General features: G+C 51.2%; 1 protein-coding gene across 3 annotated transcripts in view; it reads right to left on the bottom strand.

Annotated features, from left to right (window-relative positions):
- Positions 1-21,498, bottom strand: part of RAB11FIP5 (RAB11 family interacting protein 5) — a 43,410-nt gene extending 21,912 nt beyond the window's left edge. For 2 of the 3 annotated variants that reach the window (XM_027554890.1, XM_027554891.1), the window contains exon 1: positions 20,894-21,489. In XM_027554890.1, coding sequence (XP_027410691.1) covers positions 20,894-21,324 — 431 coding nt within the window. In that variant the 5' untranslated portion in view covers positions 21,325-21,489. Of the gene's footprint in view, positions 1-20,893 lie in introns of all 3 variants that reach the window. The other variant, XM_027554892.1, reaches the window with a different exon arrangement.
- Positions 21,499-22,001: the final 503 nt, after the last annotated feature.

The raw sequence follows: 22,001 nt of genomic DNA, 5'->3' as shown, positions 1-22,001 counted from the left end.
TATGGGACTTCCCTGGTGGCTCAGATGGTAAAGAATGCACCTGCCATGCAGGAGACCCGGATTTGATCCCTGGATTGGGAAAGCCCCTGGAGAAGGAAATGACTACCCACTCCAGTATTCTTGCCTGGAGAATATCATGGACAGAGGAGCCTGGTGGGCTACAGACTATGGGGTTGCAAAGAGGTGGACACGACTGAGTGACTTTCACTTTCACTTCAAGAGGTATGCACCGCTATAGACACTGCTCTTCAGGAGTGACATACAACAGAGCTTCTCAAGTATTAATACAAAAGGATCACTGAGTCTAGTTAAAATGCAGATTCTGATGCGATGGGTGCAGATGGACCTGAGAGGCTCCATCTCTTCCCAGCTTCCAGGGGATGCCAGTGCTGCTGGCCTGTGGACCATACCTGAGAGGCAGGACAAGTGACTTGTGCTAAAGACTCCGCAGAGCTAGACTTACTGCATGCTCAGTGTGTGCCGAACTCTGTATCTCCTTTATTACCCACACAGTCCAGGAGATGAGATCCACCATCCCCATTCTGTGGATGAGGAAACCAAGTTACACAAAAGGTTTGTGACTTGCCCAGGATCAAATAGCTAGTAAGTGATACAGTCAGTCCTTGAACATGAAGCTGCCTAACTCCCAGTCCACATTCTTAACCTTCCAGGAGCAGCTTTTCTCATTAAGCTGGACATCCTGAGAGGACAGAAGCTGGAAAACGTCTGGAGTACATGACAGAGGCCCAAAGAGGCATGGAGGTGGGATATGGAGACCAGAACCCCCTTCAAAGGGTTGGCACAATCCCAGGAGGATGGAGCCCGAAGGTCACTAAGGGAACCACAGGCGTCTGTCCTGTCCCCAGACCATTAAAAGCATGTCTGGGAGCAGCCCAGCCTCCTCTAGCAGCCATCAGCATTCAGACTTCAGGGGTGGGGGGAGGGGGTAGCGGGAGGAGATGCAGAACTACAGAAAACCTCTACAAGGGCCCTGGCTCAGTCACCATACCTCCCCCTCAGACTCACTCTGTCTGACAAAATTCAGCAGGCCGAGCATGAACTTAGGACTCAGCCCTCAGCTTCCTACCCTGCTGGACCCCTCCCCACCCTCTGCGGGGGTGCAGAGGACAAAGGTGGGATGAAGGAGGGTGGTAGCTGCCTCACCTGTTACCAAGATTCTGGCTTAGCTATTGCTACGAGTGGGGCTCCCAGGCCTACCATGCCCAGCTCTCCACCCATTTCTCAGTAAACAGAGCTGGGCTGACAGCTACCAGATAGCAAAACTGGAAAAGCCACCACCCCGGGAAAGCAGACCTACAGCAGATGTCAAACACACACATGTAAGCGCCTGGTTGGCTTCTTAGGATCCCCAAGGGCGGTGGGGTCCTTGCCAGCCACAGGGCCAGGCACACCTGACTTGTCTCCAGTTCTTACTGAAACCAAGTCCACCTGCCGACCTTTTCCAGCTCTGTCCTCTCAGGATGTCCAGAGGCCCAATGTGTGCCTTCAGCCTGATGACAAGCACTGCCCACTGAAGGTTAAGAACGTGGACTTGGAGTTAGGTGTCCTCGTGTCCTAGTTCTCTTTTATGATTTATCTCTTGATTCAAAACTTTATTCCTTTCCTTGTCCCACCCCTGTCCCCGGAGGATTGAGGAGTATCAAAGAAAAAGGGAAACTGTAACCAAGGAGGACTCTGTGGGGCATTCCAGGACACACAAGCCCCTCCATGTCCTGTTTCTTGCTTGCAGGGAACAAAGGGCTTCAGTATCCTAGACCTTCCCTGAGTTCCACAGAGCAGACTCAAGTAGTTAATGATTAGAAGAGTGGAGCCACAGGACTTCAGGGGTGCCTCCAGGAGGCTGATGCCTATCTTCGAGGTGCTCTGCAGAAGCTAAGGCCCCTCCGCCACCTGGCAGAGGGTGGTGACTACTTATTGACCACAACAAGCAGGAACCAGAAAGCTGATGACTGAGGCTCCCCACACAACATCCTGTTACCTCACCACCGACTGACCAGAAGAAGGTCCAGAGCTAACTCCTAACAGTCTTTACAAACCTTTGCCTGAAAGCCAACGGGGAGTTCAGGCCTTTTGAGCACGAGCTGCCTGTTCATCTTACTGCCACCCTGCAGATAAACACTGTTCTTTACTTCACCACTACCCAGTGTCAGGAGATTGGCTCTGCTGCATGTCAGGCGGGCAGACCTGAGTTCAGTTCAGTAACACTATCAGTCCAGAGTTCAGCTTATGACCCAAATAATGGTGCCCCTTCCTAAGCATCCACTCCTCATTTATTTCAAATCCCAAACCAGGAACCATCCTTGTCTCTTTTTCCCCGTCACACCCTACATCTAAATTTTGAACTCTATGGACCGACTACATCTAGATTTCAACCCCTCTCATCACTGGCAGCCTACAGTACAGTCCACCACAAACCCCTGCTGAATATCACAATTCCCTGCTCACCTGCCTCCCTGCCATCCAAGCTTCCTGCAGCATGTGGGTGAACTTGGAGTGCATCCCACACTGCTCCTCAGCATGGCAGAAAGGACTCATCTTTTGGGTCCCGGCTCCTCTGATCCTCTGCATATCTCATCCCACACTGCTCTTCACTGTGTTCCCACCTCCAGGCCACTGCTCTTGCTTTTCCCTCTGCCTGAGACACAGGCCCAGATCTGCACTTACTCACTCACAACAGGTCCCCATTCGTCTGAACTTTCTCAGTTTTCCTTGAGTACCCCAACTACAACTGCTCCTTAACTCTGTTCTATTTCTTCAGCATACTAACACCACCTGACAGAGGGGTGGGTGTGTGTGTGTGTGTGTGCACGTGTATCCCACACAGTGAAACAACAGAATGGGAAAGACTAGAGATCTCTTCAAGAAAATGAGAGCTACCAAGGGAACGTTTCATGCAAAGATGGGTACAAAAAAGGGCAGAAATGGCAAGGACCTAACAGAAGCAGAAGAGATTAAGAAGAGGTGGCAGGAATACACAGAACTGTGCAAAAAAGGTCTTAATGACCTGGATAACCACAATGGTGTGGTCACTCACTAGCAGCCAGACAGGGCAGTGTGAAGTCAAGTGGGCCTTAGGAAGCACACTACAAACAAAGCTACTGGAGGTGATGGGATTCCAGCTGAGCTACTTCAAATCCTAAAAGATGATGCTGTTAAAGTGCTCCACTCAATATGTCAGCAAACTTGGAAAACTCAGCAATGGTCACAGGACTGGAAAAGGTCAGTTCTCATTCCAATCTCAAAGAAGGGCAATGCCAAAGAATGTTCAAACTACCACACAACTGCGCTCATTTCACATGCTAGGCTTCAACAGTATGTAAACCAAGAACGTCCAGATGTACAGGTTGGATTTAGAAAAGGCACAGAACCAAAGATCAAGCTGTCAACATCTGTTAGATCCTATAAAAAGCAAGAGAATTCCAGAAAAACATCTACTTCTGCTTCATTGACTACGCTAAAGCCTTTGACTGTGTGGATCACAACAAACTGTGGAAAATTCTTCAAGAGATGGGAATACCAGACCACCTTACCTGCCTCCTGAGAAATCTGAACGCAGGTCAAGGAGCAACAGTTTGAGCTGGACATGGAACAACAGACTGGTTCCAAATTGGGAAAGGAGTACGTCAAGGCTGCATATTGTCACCCTGCTTATTTAACTTACATGCAGACTACATCATGTGAAAAGCCGGGCTGGATGAAGTGCAAGCTGGAATCAAGAATAGCGGGAGAAACATTAATAACCTCAGATACGCAGATGATACCATTCTAATAGCAGGAAGTTAAGAGGAACTAAAGAGCCTCTTGATGAAGGTGAAAGAGGAGACTGAAAGAGCTGGTTTAAGACTCAACATTCAGGCTGATTCATGTCAACGTATGGCAAAAACCACCACAATGTTGTGAAGTGTTTTGCTGCCAATTAAAATAAATAAAATTTTTTAAAAAGACTCAACATTCAAAAAACTAACATCATGGTACCTGGTCCCATCACTTCATGGTAAATTGATGAGGAAAAAATGGAAACAAATGACAGATTTTCTCTTCTTGGACTCCCAAATCACTGCAGCCATGAAATTAAAAGATGCTTGCTCCTCGGAAGAAAGGCTGTGACAAACCTAGACAGCATATTAAAAAGCAGAAACATCACTTTGCTGACAAAGGTCCATCTAGTCAAAGCTATGGTTTTTCCAGTAGTCATGTATGGATGTGAGAGTTGGACCATAAAGAAGGCTGAGCACCGAAGAATTGATGCTTTTGAACTGTGGTGCTGGAGAAGACTCTTGAGAGTCCCTTGGACTGCAAGGAGATCCAACCAGTAAACCCTAAAGGAGATCAACACTGAATATTCATTGGAAGGACTGACGCTGGAGCTGAAGCTCCAATACTTTGGCCACCTGATGTGTAGAGCCGACTCATTGGAAAAGACCCTGATGTTGAGAAAGACTGAGGAGAAGAGAAGGGGGTGACAGAGCTTGAGATGGATGGTTGGATGATACCACGGATTCAATGGATATGAGTTTGAGCAAACTCCAGGAGACACTGAAGGACAGGGAAGCCTGGCATGCTGCAATTCATGGGGTCGCAAAGAGTCGGACATGATTTAGCGACTGAACAATACACTGCTGTGTAATGTCTGTCTTTCCCTGCTCTACAGGCAGGAACTTTATTCTGCTCATCTGTGTGTCACCAGGTTTGAAAGAGTGGATATTCAAGTATCTTTCCAATTAACTAACAAATTAATCTATGAAATAACTTAGGAACTTGTTTGTCCCTGTTCACAACTGACCTATATGTAATGTTTATATCACCACAAACCCACAAGTCTTAATCATGAGACCAGAAGCTCCCAGAGCAAAGAGGGTACCCCCTGTTCCCAGAAAGAGCCTCCTGAGGTGGGAGCCACATGCCAGGCTTCAGGGGACAGACAGTTCCAAAAGGATGCCTTCTTTAACCCTGAAGGCCTCATCCCCAATCCCTGAGCTAAGAATTCCATCAACTTCCCTGAGAGAATACACCCATCAGCTCTGGTAAGTGCCCATTTCCTGAATGGAGGTCAGGCGTTGACCCCATGCTAGCCCGTCACTAGGGCAATAACCTTATCATCAACAACTACACCTCTCATTTAGCATCTACTGTGGGCAGGCACTGTACTAAGCACTCAACACAGCAAATTAGATCCAAATAATACCCTTAACAGCCCTGTGACACAGGTGTGGGAGGCCGACCTTCAAAGTGGCTACCAGCCTGGACTCTGGAGCCTGGCTGCCTGGTCTAAGCCCCAGATCACCACATAACCAGCTGCATGACAGAGAGTGGGTTCCCCTATCTCTCTATGCCTTTTCGTACTTATCTATAAAATGAGGGTAATGGATGTTGGCTGCCTTCACAAGATCACGCTGACAATTAAACAGATTACACGTGAAGCACTCAGAACAGGGTCTGGCACACGGGAAGCGCCACCCAAGTGTTAGCTCACATGTTTTGCAGATGCAAGCACCAGAACAGAGAGAAGTCCACAGGGTTACGGCACACGCTTCTTTTTCGTAAATAGAGGAACCAGGAATCTCAGGCTCCTTGTCTCCAGAGCAGCTGACCCTGATCACTGCACTAGACTGCCTCCCTCCCCAAGTACAGCACACACACACACCTGGACCCAGAAACCCCCATGTTCCTTCCCAACCAAGGAATTTCTCTAAAGCAGGGGTATGTGTTAGATAGGAGCATTACATCTCTAATTCCCCTCATCTCTAACTGAAATTTGGCACTTTTTTCAATTATGAATTTTTGCAAATCTTTGTAGAGCAGCAGTACCTGTGAACGTGCCACCAGGGGAAACCGGGCATTTTCATACCACATGACAGCTGCAGCAGGCGTTGCCAAGTCTCGTCTACGCGCATCGCCTCTATCCCTACTTTGAACTTTAAAGCTACAGGCTTCTGCTGCCATCCGAAAGTAGAGGATTCCTACTTTTTATGCTGAAATGGCATACAGTGAAAAAGCAACTACCTTGGAACACATCTTGCTACTGCTGCTAAGTCACTTCAGTTGTGTTCGACTCTGCGACCCCATAGACGGCAGCCAACCAGGCCCCTCCGTCCCTGGGATTCTCCAGGCAAGAACACTGGAGTGGGTTGCCATTTCCTTTCTCCAATGCATGAAAGTGAAAAGTGAAAGTGAAGTCACTCAGTCGTGTCCAACTCTTAGCAACCCCATGGACTGCGGCCCACCAGGCTCCTCCGTCCATGGGATTTTCCAGGCAAGAGTACTGGAGTGGGGTGCCATCGCCTTCTCCACATCTTGCTAACAGAGGCACAAAATAATAAAGCACACTTAGAGATAGAGCTCAAAGCTAAATCGAGGGCTCTGTGGACGTTGCTGAGTGTAGTTCCCAGAGGAGGAGCTGGACGATGCTCCTCTCACTGCTCGGGTTGTGCTGCCTCTATAGGGCTTGCTGCAAAGCACATGCTGAGCACGTCTTCCCCTTCCTGTCCCAATGCACGGCTCCCAGGCTGAGATCCCAAATGAGAGGACAGACACCTCATGTCCCATTGGGTACAAGAGAGCCTTGCTGGTAAGGGGCAAGGAACCAGCCAAAGGCTCTGCAGCTCCTGAGCGTCTCGCCAGTGCCCAGTCTGATCCTCCAACACCCAGCAAGGCAGTGAAGGCGACTCCAGACAAACAAAAGCAGCCACGTGCACCTGCTGCCTCAGGGGCAGGCTGCTCCCAGAGCTTTTCCTTGTGTCCCCAACACCACAATCTCCAACTTTCCCAGGCTGGTCCTCACCTGAGCCTTACCTGCCTACCTATCTGCAGCTTCTGCAGCTTCTCTCTTCTGGCCGTAGCCACCAACTTCAGAGACAGGCCTACCTCAGGCTAGGGAACAGCTACCACCATGCTGGGGATGAGGGGCCTGCAAAGCTGACAGCTGTAGGAATGAACTGCACCCCAAGACAAATGAAGCTGAGAGGCCCTGAGAAGACAGCTGTGCTGCCCACTGTTCTGGCTGAAGAATCTCCTAAAAGAACCACCAATGTGAAGGAAAGATATACTGATCCAGTTGTCCTTTCCAGGGCTTACTCTCCCCACTGAGCCTCCCCAGGGAGTCAGTACAAGTGGGGGCTACAGAGCTCCAGAGAGGAGAAGACTGCAACTCAAAAAGCAGATGTTGGGGGAAACTCTAGGAGAAGACACCAACCAAGATACCTGTCCATAACATTCTGATGAGCATAACAATCTGCCCCAAATCCCTATTCTAGGCCAGCAGCCATCAGTCACTTCAAGCAACACTGTATTGATTAAATCTCTTGCTTTGAAAAGGCCTGAGGGCTTCCTGGTGGCTCAAACAGTAAAGAATCTGCCTGCAATGCAGGAAAACCGGGTTTGATCCCTGAGTCAGGAGGATGCCCTGGAGAAGGAAATGGCTACCCACTCCAGTGTTCTTGCTTGGAGAATTCCATGGACAGAGGAGGCTGGACATCTACAGTCCACAGGGTTGTGAAGAATCGGACCAACTGAGTGACTCAATAACAACAGCTGCAAAGGCCTGAAGCCTTCAGAGACCATTCACCTTGTCTCCCTTTCTCCAGGCTCACAAAGTCCTACAATTTCTCTTTGGCAGGAAACCATCATGTAAGTGACTGCTGTCATCACACTATTATGGATTTCTAAATTGGAAGTCAACCACAAACTGAAAAACAATGGCAAAGAATTGCCATTCCTGATGTTCCTGTGTAGAATGACCAAACAATCACAGGGAAAACGAAAACGCTTCCTTATGCCAGATTCCTGCTAACAAAGAAAAAAAAAAACACAAAAACTAGAGTCCTAGGCAGCAATCATTAATGGATACTAAAATCCATGGGGAGAAAGGCTGAATGGATAACTCCATGGTAGCTGGGTCAGCTAACAGTCCAGAACCCACTGCTTAATCTCAGCCCCACTGAGGTGGAGATGGAGCCGGTGTGCCTGCCGAGGCCATGCAGCAGAGTCAGCCTCCTCGGGCAGAGGAACTCCTGCCGGAGGCAGGGTCTAGGGAGCAGGACTTTCAGACCTAGCAACTAGCCCTCAGGGGCTGCAAAATTAGGGTGAAGGACATCAAAGGGGAAGCCATCAGCCACAGTGTGGATGCTCTCAAGGACAAGTGACTCAGCTCCTCCCTCAGGTAAGGGAGGAGGGGACTGTTGCCCTGGGAGACCTAACAACTAGGCCCCGGCTGGGAGGGAGCCCCGTTTGGATCCTGATTCAACAAACCACTCATAAACAGGGAGTCCTGATATCAGGGCAATTTGAATATGGACTGGATACTGACTGGATGATTAAGGAACTGCTGATTTTTTTTATCTGTTAACAAGCGTCATGGTGATGTTTTTTGAAAAGCACCAGCATCTGTTGGAAATGGTTGGAAACACATACTGACTCAGCTATATTCTCCTTCGGTCCCACTTGAGACTAACGGGGCCTTTCTGTTAGATCCCTGTGGAGGCGAGGGTAGCCTTGGGCCAGGACACAGGTTTTCTTCTCCCTGTCCTGTGACTGCGCCCTGCTCCTGGTTGCATACCTGAGCCTTGTGCTATCTACACATCTCCATAGCCTCAGCACAGGGCATGGCACGTGAGATCCTGACAGCCCATCCTGACACCCACAAAGTCTCCGAGGCATAGGGAACTTGCCCATCTAACCAGAGGAGCCCTCAGCCAGGCTCAGAATATTTCCGAAGTATTTGCCAAAGTTAAAAAAAAAAGGGGGGGTGTCCTTGAGAAGCTTACATCATAGTAGGGAAATAAGACAGCCACATAAATAAAGGAAGAAAGTGATTAACACCACAAAAACGTACAAATAAAATGCACAGATAGGCTAAATGAAAGAATATTTCAGGAGAAGTGGTAAAGGACCTGATAAAAGAAATTTTCACATATTGAGATACAGGAAGTCATTCTGGCTTATACCTGAGAAAACCTGAATCTTATACTCACTAAAATAGCCTGTTTGTGGCCTATCAAACATACACTGTTGTTGCCGTTCAGCTGCCAAGTCGTGTCTGACTCTTTGTGATCCCATGAACTGTAGCATGCCAGGCTTCCCTGTCCTTCACTATCTCCTGGAGTTTGCTCAAACTCATGTCCATTGAGTCCGTGATGCCATCCAACCATCTCATCCTCTGATGCCCTCTTCTCCTCTTGCCCTCAATCTTTCCCAGCATCAGGGTCTTTTCTAATGAGTCTCTTCGCATCAAGTGGCCAAAGTATTGGAGCTTAAGCTCCAGCATCAGTCCTTCCAGTGAATATTCAGGGTTGATTTCCTTTAGGATTGACTGGTTTGATCTCCTTGCAGTCCAAGGGACTCTCAAGAGTCTTCTCCAACACTACAGTTTGAAAGCATCAATTTTTCGGCACTCAGCCTTCTCTGTGGTCCAACTCCCATCTGTACATGACTACTAGAAAAACCGTAGCTTTGACTATATGGACCTTTGTCAGCAAAGTGACTGTCTCTGCTTTTTAATATGCTAGTCTAGGGCTGTCATAGCTTTTCTTCCAAGGAGCAAGCGTCTATTAATTGTGTTGCTGCAGTCGCCACATGCAGTGATTTCAGAACCCAAAAAAATAAAATGTCACTGTTTCCACATTTTTCCCCACCTATTTGCCATGAGGTTACAAACATACATTGGACATCTGCTTTAATTATTAGAGAAAAGACACTAACAAAAGGTAAAGCATGCCCGTGTTAAAAATAAAGATTAAATACTTCTCTTCTTGGGACACCAATGCTCATAAATTCTCATAAGTGAAAGTCACTCAGTCCTGTCCAACTCTTTGTGACCTCGCGAACTATCCAGTCCATGGAATTCTCCAGGCAAGAATACTGGAGAGGGTAGCCACTCCCCTCCCCAGGGAACCCAATGCTGGTCCCCCTTTAACGATAAGATTCCCTTCCCAGGTGCAAGGCCATGCTGACTTGCTGTGTGCATGCTTATGGGTGGATGGGTGGAGATCTTGACATGTATCCCTGACTTGTTTCATGTTCTTTGTTCTGACAAGATATATAAACTTGTGCTGGAAACCATGCTTCTCCAGAGCAGTTTCTCTAGAGTAATCTGGGAAGTGGGTGTCCAGGCTAATCCTCAGTTTGGCTCAAACGAAATTCTTTCCTATTTTTATAATAGGCTGTTTACTATTTTCATTGACAGATGCCAACACTCATACTGGGTCTTGAATGATGGGTCAGGAGGCAAGGAGGCAGGTGCAGAGACACTCCAGGTGGGAGGAACGGAATATCCAGGTGCTGAGGGCTGGAGAAGTGAAGATGGACAGAAAGGTGCTTTGGAGCAGATAGAGGAGACTGCCCCAAACATCATGCTAAAGAGCTGCAGCTTTCCTCTGGGCCTGGAAGAGCACTACAGGGTAGGAAACAAGGATAAGACCTATGGCCGCTGGGCTCTAGGAAGAGCACAGGGCAACAGGGAAAGGGGCAGGCAAGAGGTGAGGCCGCAGAGCCAGCCACAGAGCTGAACCCAGGACAGGCCCCACAGCCAGGCTGACGCAGGCAATTCCCTGTGCCTTAGCAGTTATTTCTCATCATAAATTAATACACTGGCATTCTGGCTTATAAAAAAGCTGAAGCAGCTAAGTCTGCAGGAGATGTTAAAAAAAAACTGCTTAAACTAGGACAGGAGCAATGGGGAGGGGAAGGAGTGGCACTCCTGGGCACAGCAGAGCCACTCCACCTGTGCTGTCACTGCTTACTGACAGCACGGAATGTTACTCACCTTTCACCCCCACAACCCAGGGACTGGGCCTGCTCTAACACACGCTGGATAGACGAGATGGCATTGACAGGGCTTAGCTTCAGTCCCAGAAATAGGTTGGGAAAACTAATTATTTTAGGAACTTCCCTGGTGGTCCAGTGATGAAGAATCCGCCTTCCAATGCAGGGGATGCAGCTTTGATCCCTGGTCAGGGAACTAAGATCCCACAGGCCACAGGGCAGCTAAGCCCATGTGCCAAAACTCAGAGCCCACGTGCCCTGGAACCTGTGCACCACACTAGCGAGAAGCCCACATGCTGCAACTAAGACCCAATGCAGCCAAAAAGTAAATAAATTTTCTAAAAAATAAAATATTTATTAAAAAAATATTTTAAAGGAATAGTGGAAAAACCTCAGTTCAGTTCAGTCGCTCAGTCGTGTCCAACTCTTTGCGACCCCATGAATCGCAGCACACCAGGCCTCCCTGTCCAACACCACCTCCTGAAGTTCACTCAAACTCATGTCCATCGAGTCAGTGATGCCATCCAGCCATCTCATCCTCTGTCATCCCCTTCTCCTCCTGCCCCCAATCCCTCCCAGCATCAGAGTCTTTTCCAATGAGTCAACTCTTCGCATGAGGTGGCCAAAATACTGGAGTTTCAGCTTTAGCATCATTCCTTCCAAAGAACACCCAGGACTGATCTTTAGAATGGACTGGTTGGATCTCCTTGCAGTACAAGGGACTCTCAAGAGTCTTCTCCAACACCACAGTTCAAAAGAATCAATTCTTCGGTGCTCAGCTTTCTTCACAGTCCAACTCTCACATTCATACATGACTACTGGAAAAACCATAGCCTTGACTAGACGGACCTTTGTTGGCAAAGTAATGTCCCTGTTTTTGAATATGCTATCTAGGTTGGTCATAACTTTCCTTCCAAGGAGTAAGCGTCTTTTAACTTCATGGCTGCAGTGATTTTGGAGCCCAAAAAAATAAAGTCTGACACTGTTTCCACTGTTTCCCCATCTATTTCCCATGAAGTGATGCGACCGGATGCCATGATCTTAGTTTTCTGAATGTTGAGCTTTAAGCCAACTTGTTCACTCTCCTCTTTCACTTTGATCAAGAGGCTTTTTAGTTCCTCTTCACTTTCTGCCATAAGGGTGGTGTCATCTGCATATCTGAGGTGATTGATATTTCTCCCGGCAATCTTGATTCCAGTTTGTGCTTCTTCCAGCCCAGCGTTTCTCATGATGTATTCTGCAGAGAAGTTAAATAAGCAGGGTGACAATATACAGCCTTGATGTACTCCTTTTCCTATTTGGAACAAGTCTGTTGTTCCATGTCCAGTTCTAACTGTTGCTTCCTGACCTGCATATAGGTCTCTCAAGAGGCAGGTCAGGTGGTCTGGGATTCCCATCTCTTTCAGAATTTTCCACAGTTTATTGTGATCCACACAGTCAAAGGCTTTGGCATAGTCAATAAAGCAGAAATAGATGTTTTTCTGGAACTCTCTTGCTTTTTCCATGATCCAGCGGATGTTGGCAATTTGATCTCTGATTCCTCTGCCTTTTCTAAAACCAGCTTGAACATCTGGAAGTTCACGGTTCACGTGAGGAAAATCCTCAGTGAGCTCTAAGACAGGAGACCCAGGTTCTAGTCCTGGATCTGACTTACAAAGTGGCTTTCAACCACCCACTTCACCTCTGTAAAAGAGGGATGATAAAATAAGCCAGTGAAGACGGGGAGAAATACCAACTCAAACTGCGTTAACTCCGAGTTTGAAGAGCTGGCTGGAAAAGCTTTCCCCAGAGGCTCCTCCATCTAGATGCCTTCGCTTCTCCCCAGATCTCCGGCCGGCCGACCTCCTCACACACCAGCAGATAGGATGCAGGGAGAAGGCCAATCCCTTACGGCTCTCACTGCTCACAACCTAAGCCTGCCTTTGATTTGGTATCAAAGGTAAAAACTGCAAGCCAGACTCAACTGCAGGAGAGGACAGTGCCCCTTTATCAGGCCAGAGATTCTTACCACCTACTCTGGCTCTGGGCAACAGTCCTCAGAGCCCAGAACTGTCGTTTCATTAGCTGCCCCTGCCTCCGTGGGCATGGGCTGCTTGGGCTCGCCTCAGCCCAGTCAGGCTCAGCCTCCCCACTGCCTAGGCACAAACTTCTCGAGCAGTCCGCACCCCTCCTCCTGCCGTAGGCTCCAGAGGTCGGTCGCTGTCAGCTTGCCTCAGGCAGAGGCCAGGGACCCATGCCTACTTGGAGACACGTCTAACCACACAGCAACAGGAAGTATGGACAGTTGAAAGCATGATGTATGGGAAAAGCACTGGGCTTGGGGGTCAGAAATCTGGCTGCCACTAATGAGCTGTGTGACCTTGAATAGGTCATCCCACTCCTCAGACCCCAGTCTCAACATCAGTAAAAATGGGGGTCAGCCTGCCTGCCCTCAGGGAAGAAGGAAATGAGGTGATGCTGGGAAAGCACTCTGAGAAGTAGGCCAACCCACACATAAAGATTTGGATTTACTGTCGGGACCTTTTATGGGCTGTCGTCAGCCCTATGGGAGGAAGGTGGCCCAGGACCAAAGAGCGATGACCCTGCCCAGGAGAAAGGAGAACCAGCGAGATGACCCTCCCAGGGGACTCTCTGGGAGACAAGGGATAAGGAAGAAATTCTACTTACCCACACTCCCCTCCCCGGTGCTCCTAACCCAATATTCACCCCGAACCAGAGTCCTGAGTTCCAGAGGATAAAACTAAGTATGGCCGTCCCCCTGCTAGGGTCTCGGTTCAGACACAACAGGTGGCGTGCTCAGTCCTTCAGTCATGTCCGACTCTTTGCATGGCTCCTCTGTCCATGGGATTTTTCAGGTTCCTCTGTCCATGGGATTTTTCAGGCAAGAATACTGGAGTGGGTCTCAGTTTCCTCCTCCAGGCAATGTTCCAGACCCAGCGTCTCCTGTGTCTCCTGCATTGCAGGCAGACTCTACCTGCTGAGCCACTGGGAAAGCACCACAACAGGTGGACACAAGCAGTAACATCCCTCTGTGGGGAAGCCAGGCTGATAGTAGGTACAGAACCGTGTGCATGAAGAAAGCTGCGTTTGTGCAAACACAATGTGAGGGGGAGAAGAAATCTATAATGCATTGGCTTTTAAAAGTAGATGAGATCTGGTAATGCTGGCTGCCTCCAGAGAAAGGAGCTAGATGACTGAAGGTCAGGGCAAGGAAAATTTTTCACAGTGTAACCTCTGTATCTTTAGAATTTTTAAACCAGTAAACTACTCAAAAATAAATGTGAAAGAAAGCCAGGCTGTTTTGCTGAGAGAAGCACATAGCTAAACTAACTCAGCTCCCCTCCACTCCCTTTCCTGGCCCAGCCCATCACACTTCCCTTCCCTTCCAGAGGGGCAGTCTCCCTCCCAACTCACCCAGCCCCTATCACACCTCATCTGTCATTCAAGGCTCTACCTCCTACACACGGTCCACCCTGATCACACCAACCCTGGTGAGTTGGTCCTTCTTTTGATCCTTTCTCTCATACTTTTTATATACTGCTTTTTGGTTAATTACCCTTCCTGTATTAAGTCTTGCCTCAAACATATTTTTGCCTTCCTAGGGAAAGGGCTATAAATTTTCTTTCTCATGTTTCCTCCAAAGCCCTAACCTTGGCACAGTGGTTGCCCAGTAATTACTTACTAGATGTTGAACAAAAGAAAGAAAGAAAAAAGCAAACCACCGCATGACTGTAGGAAGAGGAACCAGATGGCTCGGAGGGTTCCGTCACAGTCAAACAAGCATGTCATTTTTTTGGGAAAGGTCAGGAAGTCTTGTATCTGGTGATGATATCCCAAGCCCAGCTATACTGTACAAGTCAACGAGAGCAAATCTCCCTGGGGTGGGGGGTGGGGGTGTCTGGGGGCGAGGCAGAGCTTTCCAGCCCCTCCCTCACTCGTATGAGATAGTGTAGTGGCAGTGATACCCTCTTCCCCAAATGACCAGGCAACACCCCCATCTCCTGAGAAAGATATGACTAGACACGGAGCTGCAGACTAAATGCACTTATCCCAGCCAGTCAAGGCCTCACACAGGAGAAGCATGGAAGGTCATGCTTCCAGAGCCTCCAAGCCTGACTACAGAGATGGACTTTGGGGAGGAGAGATGAACTCTAAGGAGGGCAGCTGCTGAACACCAGGTTCCATGCAAAGCTGAATGCTGGGAGACATAAGGGAAGACTCAGACGGATGGTGCAGCATGGTGCTGAAGAGCACAGAATCTGGAGCCAGACTGTCTGGGTACAAGCCTGACGGCCATGTACTAGGTACCTTTAGAAAAGTCACTTCACCTCTCTGCGTCTCAGTTTCCTCACTTGTTAAACACAGTAACAATAGCTACACCTCAAGAGGTTGTTATAAGCTGATGGAAGACAAATCCTCAGGACAGCGTCAGCACCTAAGCAGGACATAATCAATGATACACTAGACAAATGAGGCAATGACAATTCTCCAAAAACAAGTGCTACGTGCGGTCTGTATGGGAACTCAGAGCAAGTTGGGTGGCAAACGGGATCCCTGATGGCCAGCCTGACAGGTCTGGGGTACCTCCTCCTCCAGGAGGCCGTCCCTGACCACAGCTGAGCCCAGGGATTCTGTCTGCTCTGAAATCTCCAGTGTTTCCTGGCTAGACCCCAAAATACAGCACCTGGCCATGGCCCTTCCTCCAAATGTGGGGTCTATCCTCCTAATAAGACTGCACTCTCTGAACATGCAGGCTGGGGTGTCCATGTGCTCCCCTCCTTTCAACTCCCCGCCCAACCGGTGGCCTCCCCTGGCCTCTGCCCAGGCAGAAAGGCCTGTGGATTAGACTGTTCCTCAGCGTCTCAGAGAAGTCCCAAGGCCCCCTTCCCTATCCCAGTGGAAATGTCCCCATCTCCCTAAAACCCCTCTGGCACTTCCACAGAAACCTTGGGATGCACTCAGGGCCCCAAGTGCCATCTCTTCTTTACCCCAAATCCTTCAGCCCTTCAAGCTGCCAGGGCCTAAGAGAAACCACAGAGCCCCACCCTTCCTAATTGCTACATAGCTGAGAGCCTGCCACTTGCCCTCCCAGCCTCCATTTCCACATGTCTAAGCACTCTGACGGCTCTGACATTAGAAGTCCACTGTCAAGGTCAGTGTTTCCATTTCCCACCCCTGGGGTCAACTGAAGGTCAAGGTGGCCCCTGACAACACCCCTCCTCCCCCACACCACCAGCACTATCTCCTGGGAGCTAAACTAGCTTATTATGCTCACTGAGGAGCCCTGGGCCCAGCCCCACAGGCCAGCTCAGTCAGAACAAAGCCATCAAACTCCTCCTTGACAGAAGTGCCAGGTGCAGAAAGGACCCACTCCATGGACTTATCCCTATTACTTGGCCATGAGCAAGGGCAAGGCTTCTTCACGACCACACCAGTTTGCAGAAGACAGCCCTGAGCAGGAAAAAAAAATAAGGTACAGACTCCCAGAGAACACACAGAGCTCCTGTCATTGTTAATCTTCTGTCCCTGCGCAGGGTGGGAATGGCAGGGGAAACACCTGGACGAGGCCAGATGAGCCTTTCAGTGTCGCTGTTGCTGGCGAGTATGTCACAGCACCGGGGCGGCAGCAATAAAGAGAGCAGGCAGCCCCATCAGAAGAAAGGCACAGCCCTCAAGGTCGCCCGTATGGAGCTCTGCTGAGTCGCGTCTGTCCCCGGCTGCCAGCAGGGAGGGGAGGACAGGGCCAGCTGCGGAGGGAAGGGAAGCTGCTGTGCTTGCCAGTCTGACGGGAGAGTCACTTCCTACCCCTCCCCACACCCCCAGACGCTGCTGCTCAAGCAACCCCAAATAAAAACTGCCCCATAACTCAGGGAATGCAGCCTCCCCAAGTCCTAACTACTGCTTTTAAGAACAGCCACACCCTTCCCAGCAGCCAAGCAGACTTCCCCAGCGGCCAGGTCTGAGGCTGGAGCAGGAGCCAGGGCCAAGGACCCTCATGGCCTCAGCTGCTTCCAGAGGAGCAGTCACAGCTGGAAACCAGCGGGGATGAGGCCGTGGGTCCTGCACCATCTGTCTACAAGAGGAACATGCAGTCCATCAGGAGGCTAGGGGACAGGTGCAAGCCCTCAAAGACCATGTCACCTTAGACCAGCAGGCTACACTGGCTTCAGGTGCCTCTCCCAGTGCCCAAAACCCTCCTCGAGGAGGTTTCAGGCCACCATCGCCAGCCAGGCAGAAGGCTCAGGTCTCCAACCTAAGTCCTCCACAGCCACAGGACCCCCTGAGGCCCTCATAAGATCAATGAGACAGGTCTAACCAGGGCTGATGGAGCCACTTAGAGGGCCACAGCTGCAGCCTGTCCATGGTCCCATTTTAACCCAAATCGAGGCCACAGATGTGGCGTTTCCAAGGAGCCAGACTGTAACCCTCTGTCCAACAGGCCCAGGAAGGGGGTTCTTTTAAGGAAGGGACCATTTTTCTGCACACAAGCACCCACTGAGGAGTATCACGGATGGCACTGAGGTACAAACCAGAAAGGACACATCTAAAGAAGCTAAAGCAGGAACTTCCTGCAAGTCCAGTGGTTAGGACTTGGTGCTTTTCACTGCAGGGGCCTGGGTTCGACCCCTTGTTGGAGAACTAAGATCCTGCAAGCTGCTTGGAGTGGCCAAAGAAGAGGCATCTCTTGGGATTTTCAGACCCACAGTGAACCATGAATGGTTTTACTGAAGGGAAAGGGTTATAGTTCGTTTCGACAATTTTCTTTTTAATCAACTGGAAGCCTCCGGTGAAATCCCTCACCTCAAACAGCATCCCACTGACAAAGCAGCTTCGGGGACTGTTGAGGTATCTAGTACCCTTGCCCTCATCACCATTACTATCACACAAGGAGGGCCCTGGGAATAACCCAACACGAATATCTTGAAAGCTTGCTATGTCTCTAGGACAATAATAAGACTTTTAGAGACACCACTGTATTTAACTTGTACAATTCTATGACTGTTATCACATATGACCTTTTCAGAATTGAAGAAACAGGTTAAGTAACTTGCCTGCTAATAAGTGATAGAACTGGGAAATCCCAGTTTTCATGTTGCTGCTGCCCTGCCAAGAAAGATGGCTGCAGAGATCTAAGGCTGATCTGAGCGTGGCTCTAGAACTGCAAAGGGCTCCCAAGACTAGCCCAATTCTCAAAACTCCAGCAGCAAAGAGAATGGTAGAGGGCTGGGAAGGGCCAGGTTATTTCATCAGGAGCTCTCATACTTCTGTGAGTACCCTGCCACCACAGTGCTGGGGCTTCCCCAGGTGCTAAAGTGAAAGAAAGTGAAGTTGCTCAGTCGTGTCCAATTCTTTGGGACCCCATGGGCTGTAGCCTACCAGGCTCCTCTGTCCATGGGATTTTCCAGGCAATAGTCCTGGAGTGGACTGCCATTTCCTTCTCCAGGGCATCTTCCCAACCCAGGGATCAAACCCAGGTCTCCCGCATTGTAGACAGACGCTTTACCGTCTGAGCCACCAGGGAAGTCAACACTTCCAAGGTGCTAAGTTCTGTATTATCTCCTCCTGTCACGTGAGAGGCTCCTCTAAGACAGGGGACATCTCCCAGATCATAGCTACCAGGCTACCAAAACCTCTCTCCACCATCACTGCTGTTCACTGACCACCAAACACGTCCAGGAACTAGGTGCTCATTTCATCTCTTATATCAACCCTGTCAAGATATGAATTAGCCCATTTTACAGATGAAAATACTGAGGCACCAAGAGTTTACTTGACTGGCCACAAGGTGGCAGGTTTGGAAAGGGAATCTGCAACTCCACAGGCCCCTCCTCTTAAGCTTGAGACTGCTTTTCCCTAGTCAAGTGCTGTCTGGGCAACCCAGGGCCATCTGCTCTCCTTAAGAGCACCACAGCTGGTTCCTGGAGTTCTTTGCCACCATTATCCAGAGCTGAGGAGGGCACACCCCAATCCTCTCCCCACTGGAAAATGTGCAGACTCACTGTCTTAGCAGTTCACGCCAAGGTGCTCCAGGAAAGGCCATGAAGAGTGGCCATTAGAGCCAGTGGTGGAAGGTGCAAACTAGAGCGGGGGTAGCAGCCCTCACCCTCTGTCAATGGGCATGCTGTTTGGTCCCATAAACTAAAAGATTGGGCTGATTTCACAGGCATTTCTGCTGCCCATAAGTCCCCTCCTCCTGCCCCCTCCAAGTTCTATAAATAACTTAGGTCAATGCATCACAGGAAAGGCAGCCAGGTGGGTGTGGAAAGATCCTGTGGAAAAGATGACTTCTCTAAAGTAAATTAAAGCTCCCACTGAGATCAAGGGGTAGTAAGTCCAGTTCTCCAAGAGGGACTGTCCTTGGCTGAAAACAGGTGCATGCGGGCCGAAAGACAGGGACAGCTCAGTTAAGACCCAGAGGCCAAGAAGAAAGCAAGAGCAGGAACTGAAAAAAATCAAAGCCCTTCCCCAACCCCCTCCACCCCCCGCAAGTCACTGACCTCACAGAAGCCCCTCCCCACAAGCCTAGAGACGTTGTGTCTGTGCTCTTAGTCACCCCTCTAGGATTCAACACCCCCCTCTCCTCAGCCCGGGATGTGTTATCTACCAGTCTGGTCAGATTAGCTGAGAGGTGGAGATTGAAGGACCAGGAAAGAAAGGGGTGGAATTAATTTGGGGGCAGGAGCCTCTCCAGGAAAAGAAAGGGCTAAGAGAGCCAAAGAAGAGCTTTCTGCCCCACCCCACCCCCTTGGGCTCCCTGAGCCAGGCTGGGGGGAGAGGACAGAAAAGGGGAGGGAAAAAACAAAAGGAGGGCCAAACTATACCACATGATCCCACAGCCAGCAACCAAACAGCAAGTCAGGAGGGAAGGCGAGGCCAGGGGAGGGAGAGAGGGAGCTAGGTCACAGCCCTCCCCAAACCCGCCCTGTGCTAACTGGTTTCCCACCAAAGCCACAAGGAGCCATGAAGCCCTTCTGTACCCATGTTTTTAAAGCGTTCAAGGTCAGATCTTTTCTGTCCAAATCCTGCTTTCATCTGGGTCTGTACCAGGCTCAATCCTTCTCCAGCAAGCCTTCCTAGATTGACTCAGTTGGATGCCATTTCACTTGGGCAAACCTTTCCAGCACCTGTCCCAACCCCTTACCCTCCTCATCCAGGAGCCATGGGACCCCTGACCCCCAAACCCTTACACTCCCCATCCAGGGGTCATGGGACCTATGGGTGGCATCACCCCAGTTAACTAAGTGAGAGACCCACGGCTGGTTGTCAGGCCTGGAGACAGGCTTCCAGATCCTGCCCAAGCCCAAAACAGGAAATGAGGCTCCAAGTCTGAAGCCTTGATCTTAACACAGGGAAAGTTAAATGCTGCCAAAATAAATGATTAAAGAAAAAAATAATAACTCATTGGCCTTTCTAGGTATAAGCGACTGGGAGACCATCTCCTGCTATGCCTTAAGCACATGCTGCCTCCACCTCAGGCAGGACACCTGAAGCCTACCTAACTAATGCGTTTCCTTCTTAGAGGTCCTCCTGTTTCCTGATCAGGGACACTGAAGAGGAGGTTTTGGGGCGTCTCTAAGCAGCAGAGGGCATCCGAGTGCCAGGAAGCAGCAGATGCCCTCTACAGCCTCTAGATCTGGTGTGGCGCCTCCGTTCAATCGCTGCCCTCCTCTCACAGGGCGAGGCAGCGCCTCTCCACTTCCCTGCGGGCCCGGTGTGGAACAGGCGTCCGCAGGCAGTTACCCTCCCCTTCGAAGAAAGTGGGGCAGGCCCAGAGGCCCCAGGAATGGGCCCCAGATTTTCCTTCTTGAGGTTCCCACAGCCCAAGAGTCTCTGGATCCCACTCCTAACTTCACTTGACAATCTACTCCTAACAGTAGACCACCATTCTCAACCCCCCAGGCCTCCCAAAGATCTGCCAGCAACCAAACACAGCCCAGAGCACACTTGGGGGCCGGAAGGAGACCCTATATGTGAAGAACCAACTTGTCGGTTTACGCCCTTGAGTGCCAGGCAAAAGGGCGCACCGCCCGGGCCAAGGTGTGGGGTCCTGCGTCCCCCAGCCCCGCCCCGCGAGGCCTTTAACCGTTTCCGCTCCCCCGCGCCCGGCACTCACTGAGTGTGCTGGGCGCGGCCTGCGCCGAAGACCTCATCCAGCGCCACCGTGGCCTGGCCCAGGAATTTGTCGACGCCGATGAGCGAACGGTGCATGGTGGTGAGCACCAGCTGGCAGGCGGCGGCTGAGCCCGCGGCCCAGGGCGCCGGGCCCGCATCGGCCTCCTGCGCCCGTAGCAGGCCGTCCAGGGCGCCGGGCGGCAGCTCGAAGGAGCACTCCTCGCGCCACTCGGGACATCCTGGCGTCTTCTCCACCACCGACGTGCTGTACTTCTCGCGGCCCACCTGGATCACCGTGTAAGCGTCGCTGGTGCTGCCCGCGCCAGAGCTCTTGCCCCGCAGCCCGCGGGCCCGCAGCACCGTCACCTGGACGTGCGTGGGTAGCCAGCGGGAGGGCCCCGCCGCCGGCTCGGCACCCCGCACCAGGGCCATAGTGGGTGAAGCGGCGGCGAGCGAGGCCTGGCCGAACCAGGACCGCAGACACCCGGACCAAGTAAGAAACTGGACAGCGGCGGAGGGTGGCCAGGAGCCGGCTCGGAGCGCCGCCGCAGCTGCGGGTTGGGCCGGGCCGGGCTGGGCCGAGCCGGCCGCCGCCTCCCCGCCTCCCCGGCCGCCGGCCGCGCCGCGACGTCAGCGCCCCGCCTCCCGCCCCGCCCCGCGGCCGGCGACCCGCGACTAGCGACCGGGACCCGAACCCGCGCGATAGTGCGGCAGAGCCGGGGGAAGGTGCCAGCCACGCCCTCGCCCCGGCCGCCGCAGACCAACCGGGAGCTAGAGGTCAGCCGGGTGCCGCGCGGGCCGTGGGCGGGGCGCGCGGCCTCCGCAGAGGAGGGGGCGGGGCTCCCGCGTCGGTACCGCCCCCAACTGGGGGCGCCCGGGAAACCCTGCCTCGCTTGGGGGCCGCGCCGCACCCTCGGCCGGGTCTGAAATGCCCGCTCCGCGCCTCCCGGCCAATCCCAAGCCTTCTTTCAAGACGTCCCTGCTCCGGAAAGCCCTCGCCCTAAAACTGCCCCGCCCCACCCCTCCCCCGGATGGCCATCTCCTTTGCGCTGGCAAGTGGGAGCCATGCGCACCCGGCTGCCCCCTTGGTATCTCCTCCAGCCTGCCCT

Source organism: Bos indicus x Bos taurus, chromosome 11 (assembly GCF_003369695.1).
Source record: "Bos indicus x Bos taurus breed Angus x Brahman F1 hybrid chromosome 11, Bos_hybrid_MaternalHap_v2.0, whole genome shotgun sequence".
Classification (NCBI taxonomy): Eukaryota; Metazoa; Chordata; class Mammalia; order Artiodactyla; family Bovidae; genus Bos; species Bos indicus x Bos taurus.
This window is presented reverse-complemented; position numbering and strand designations above follow the sequence as displayed.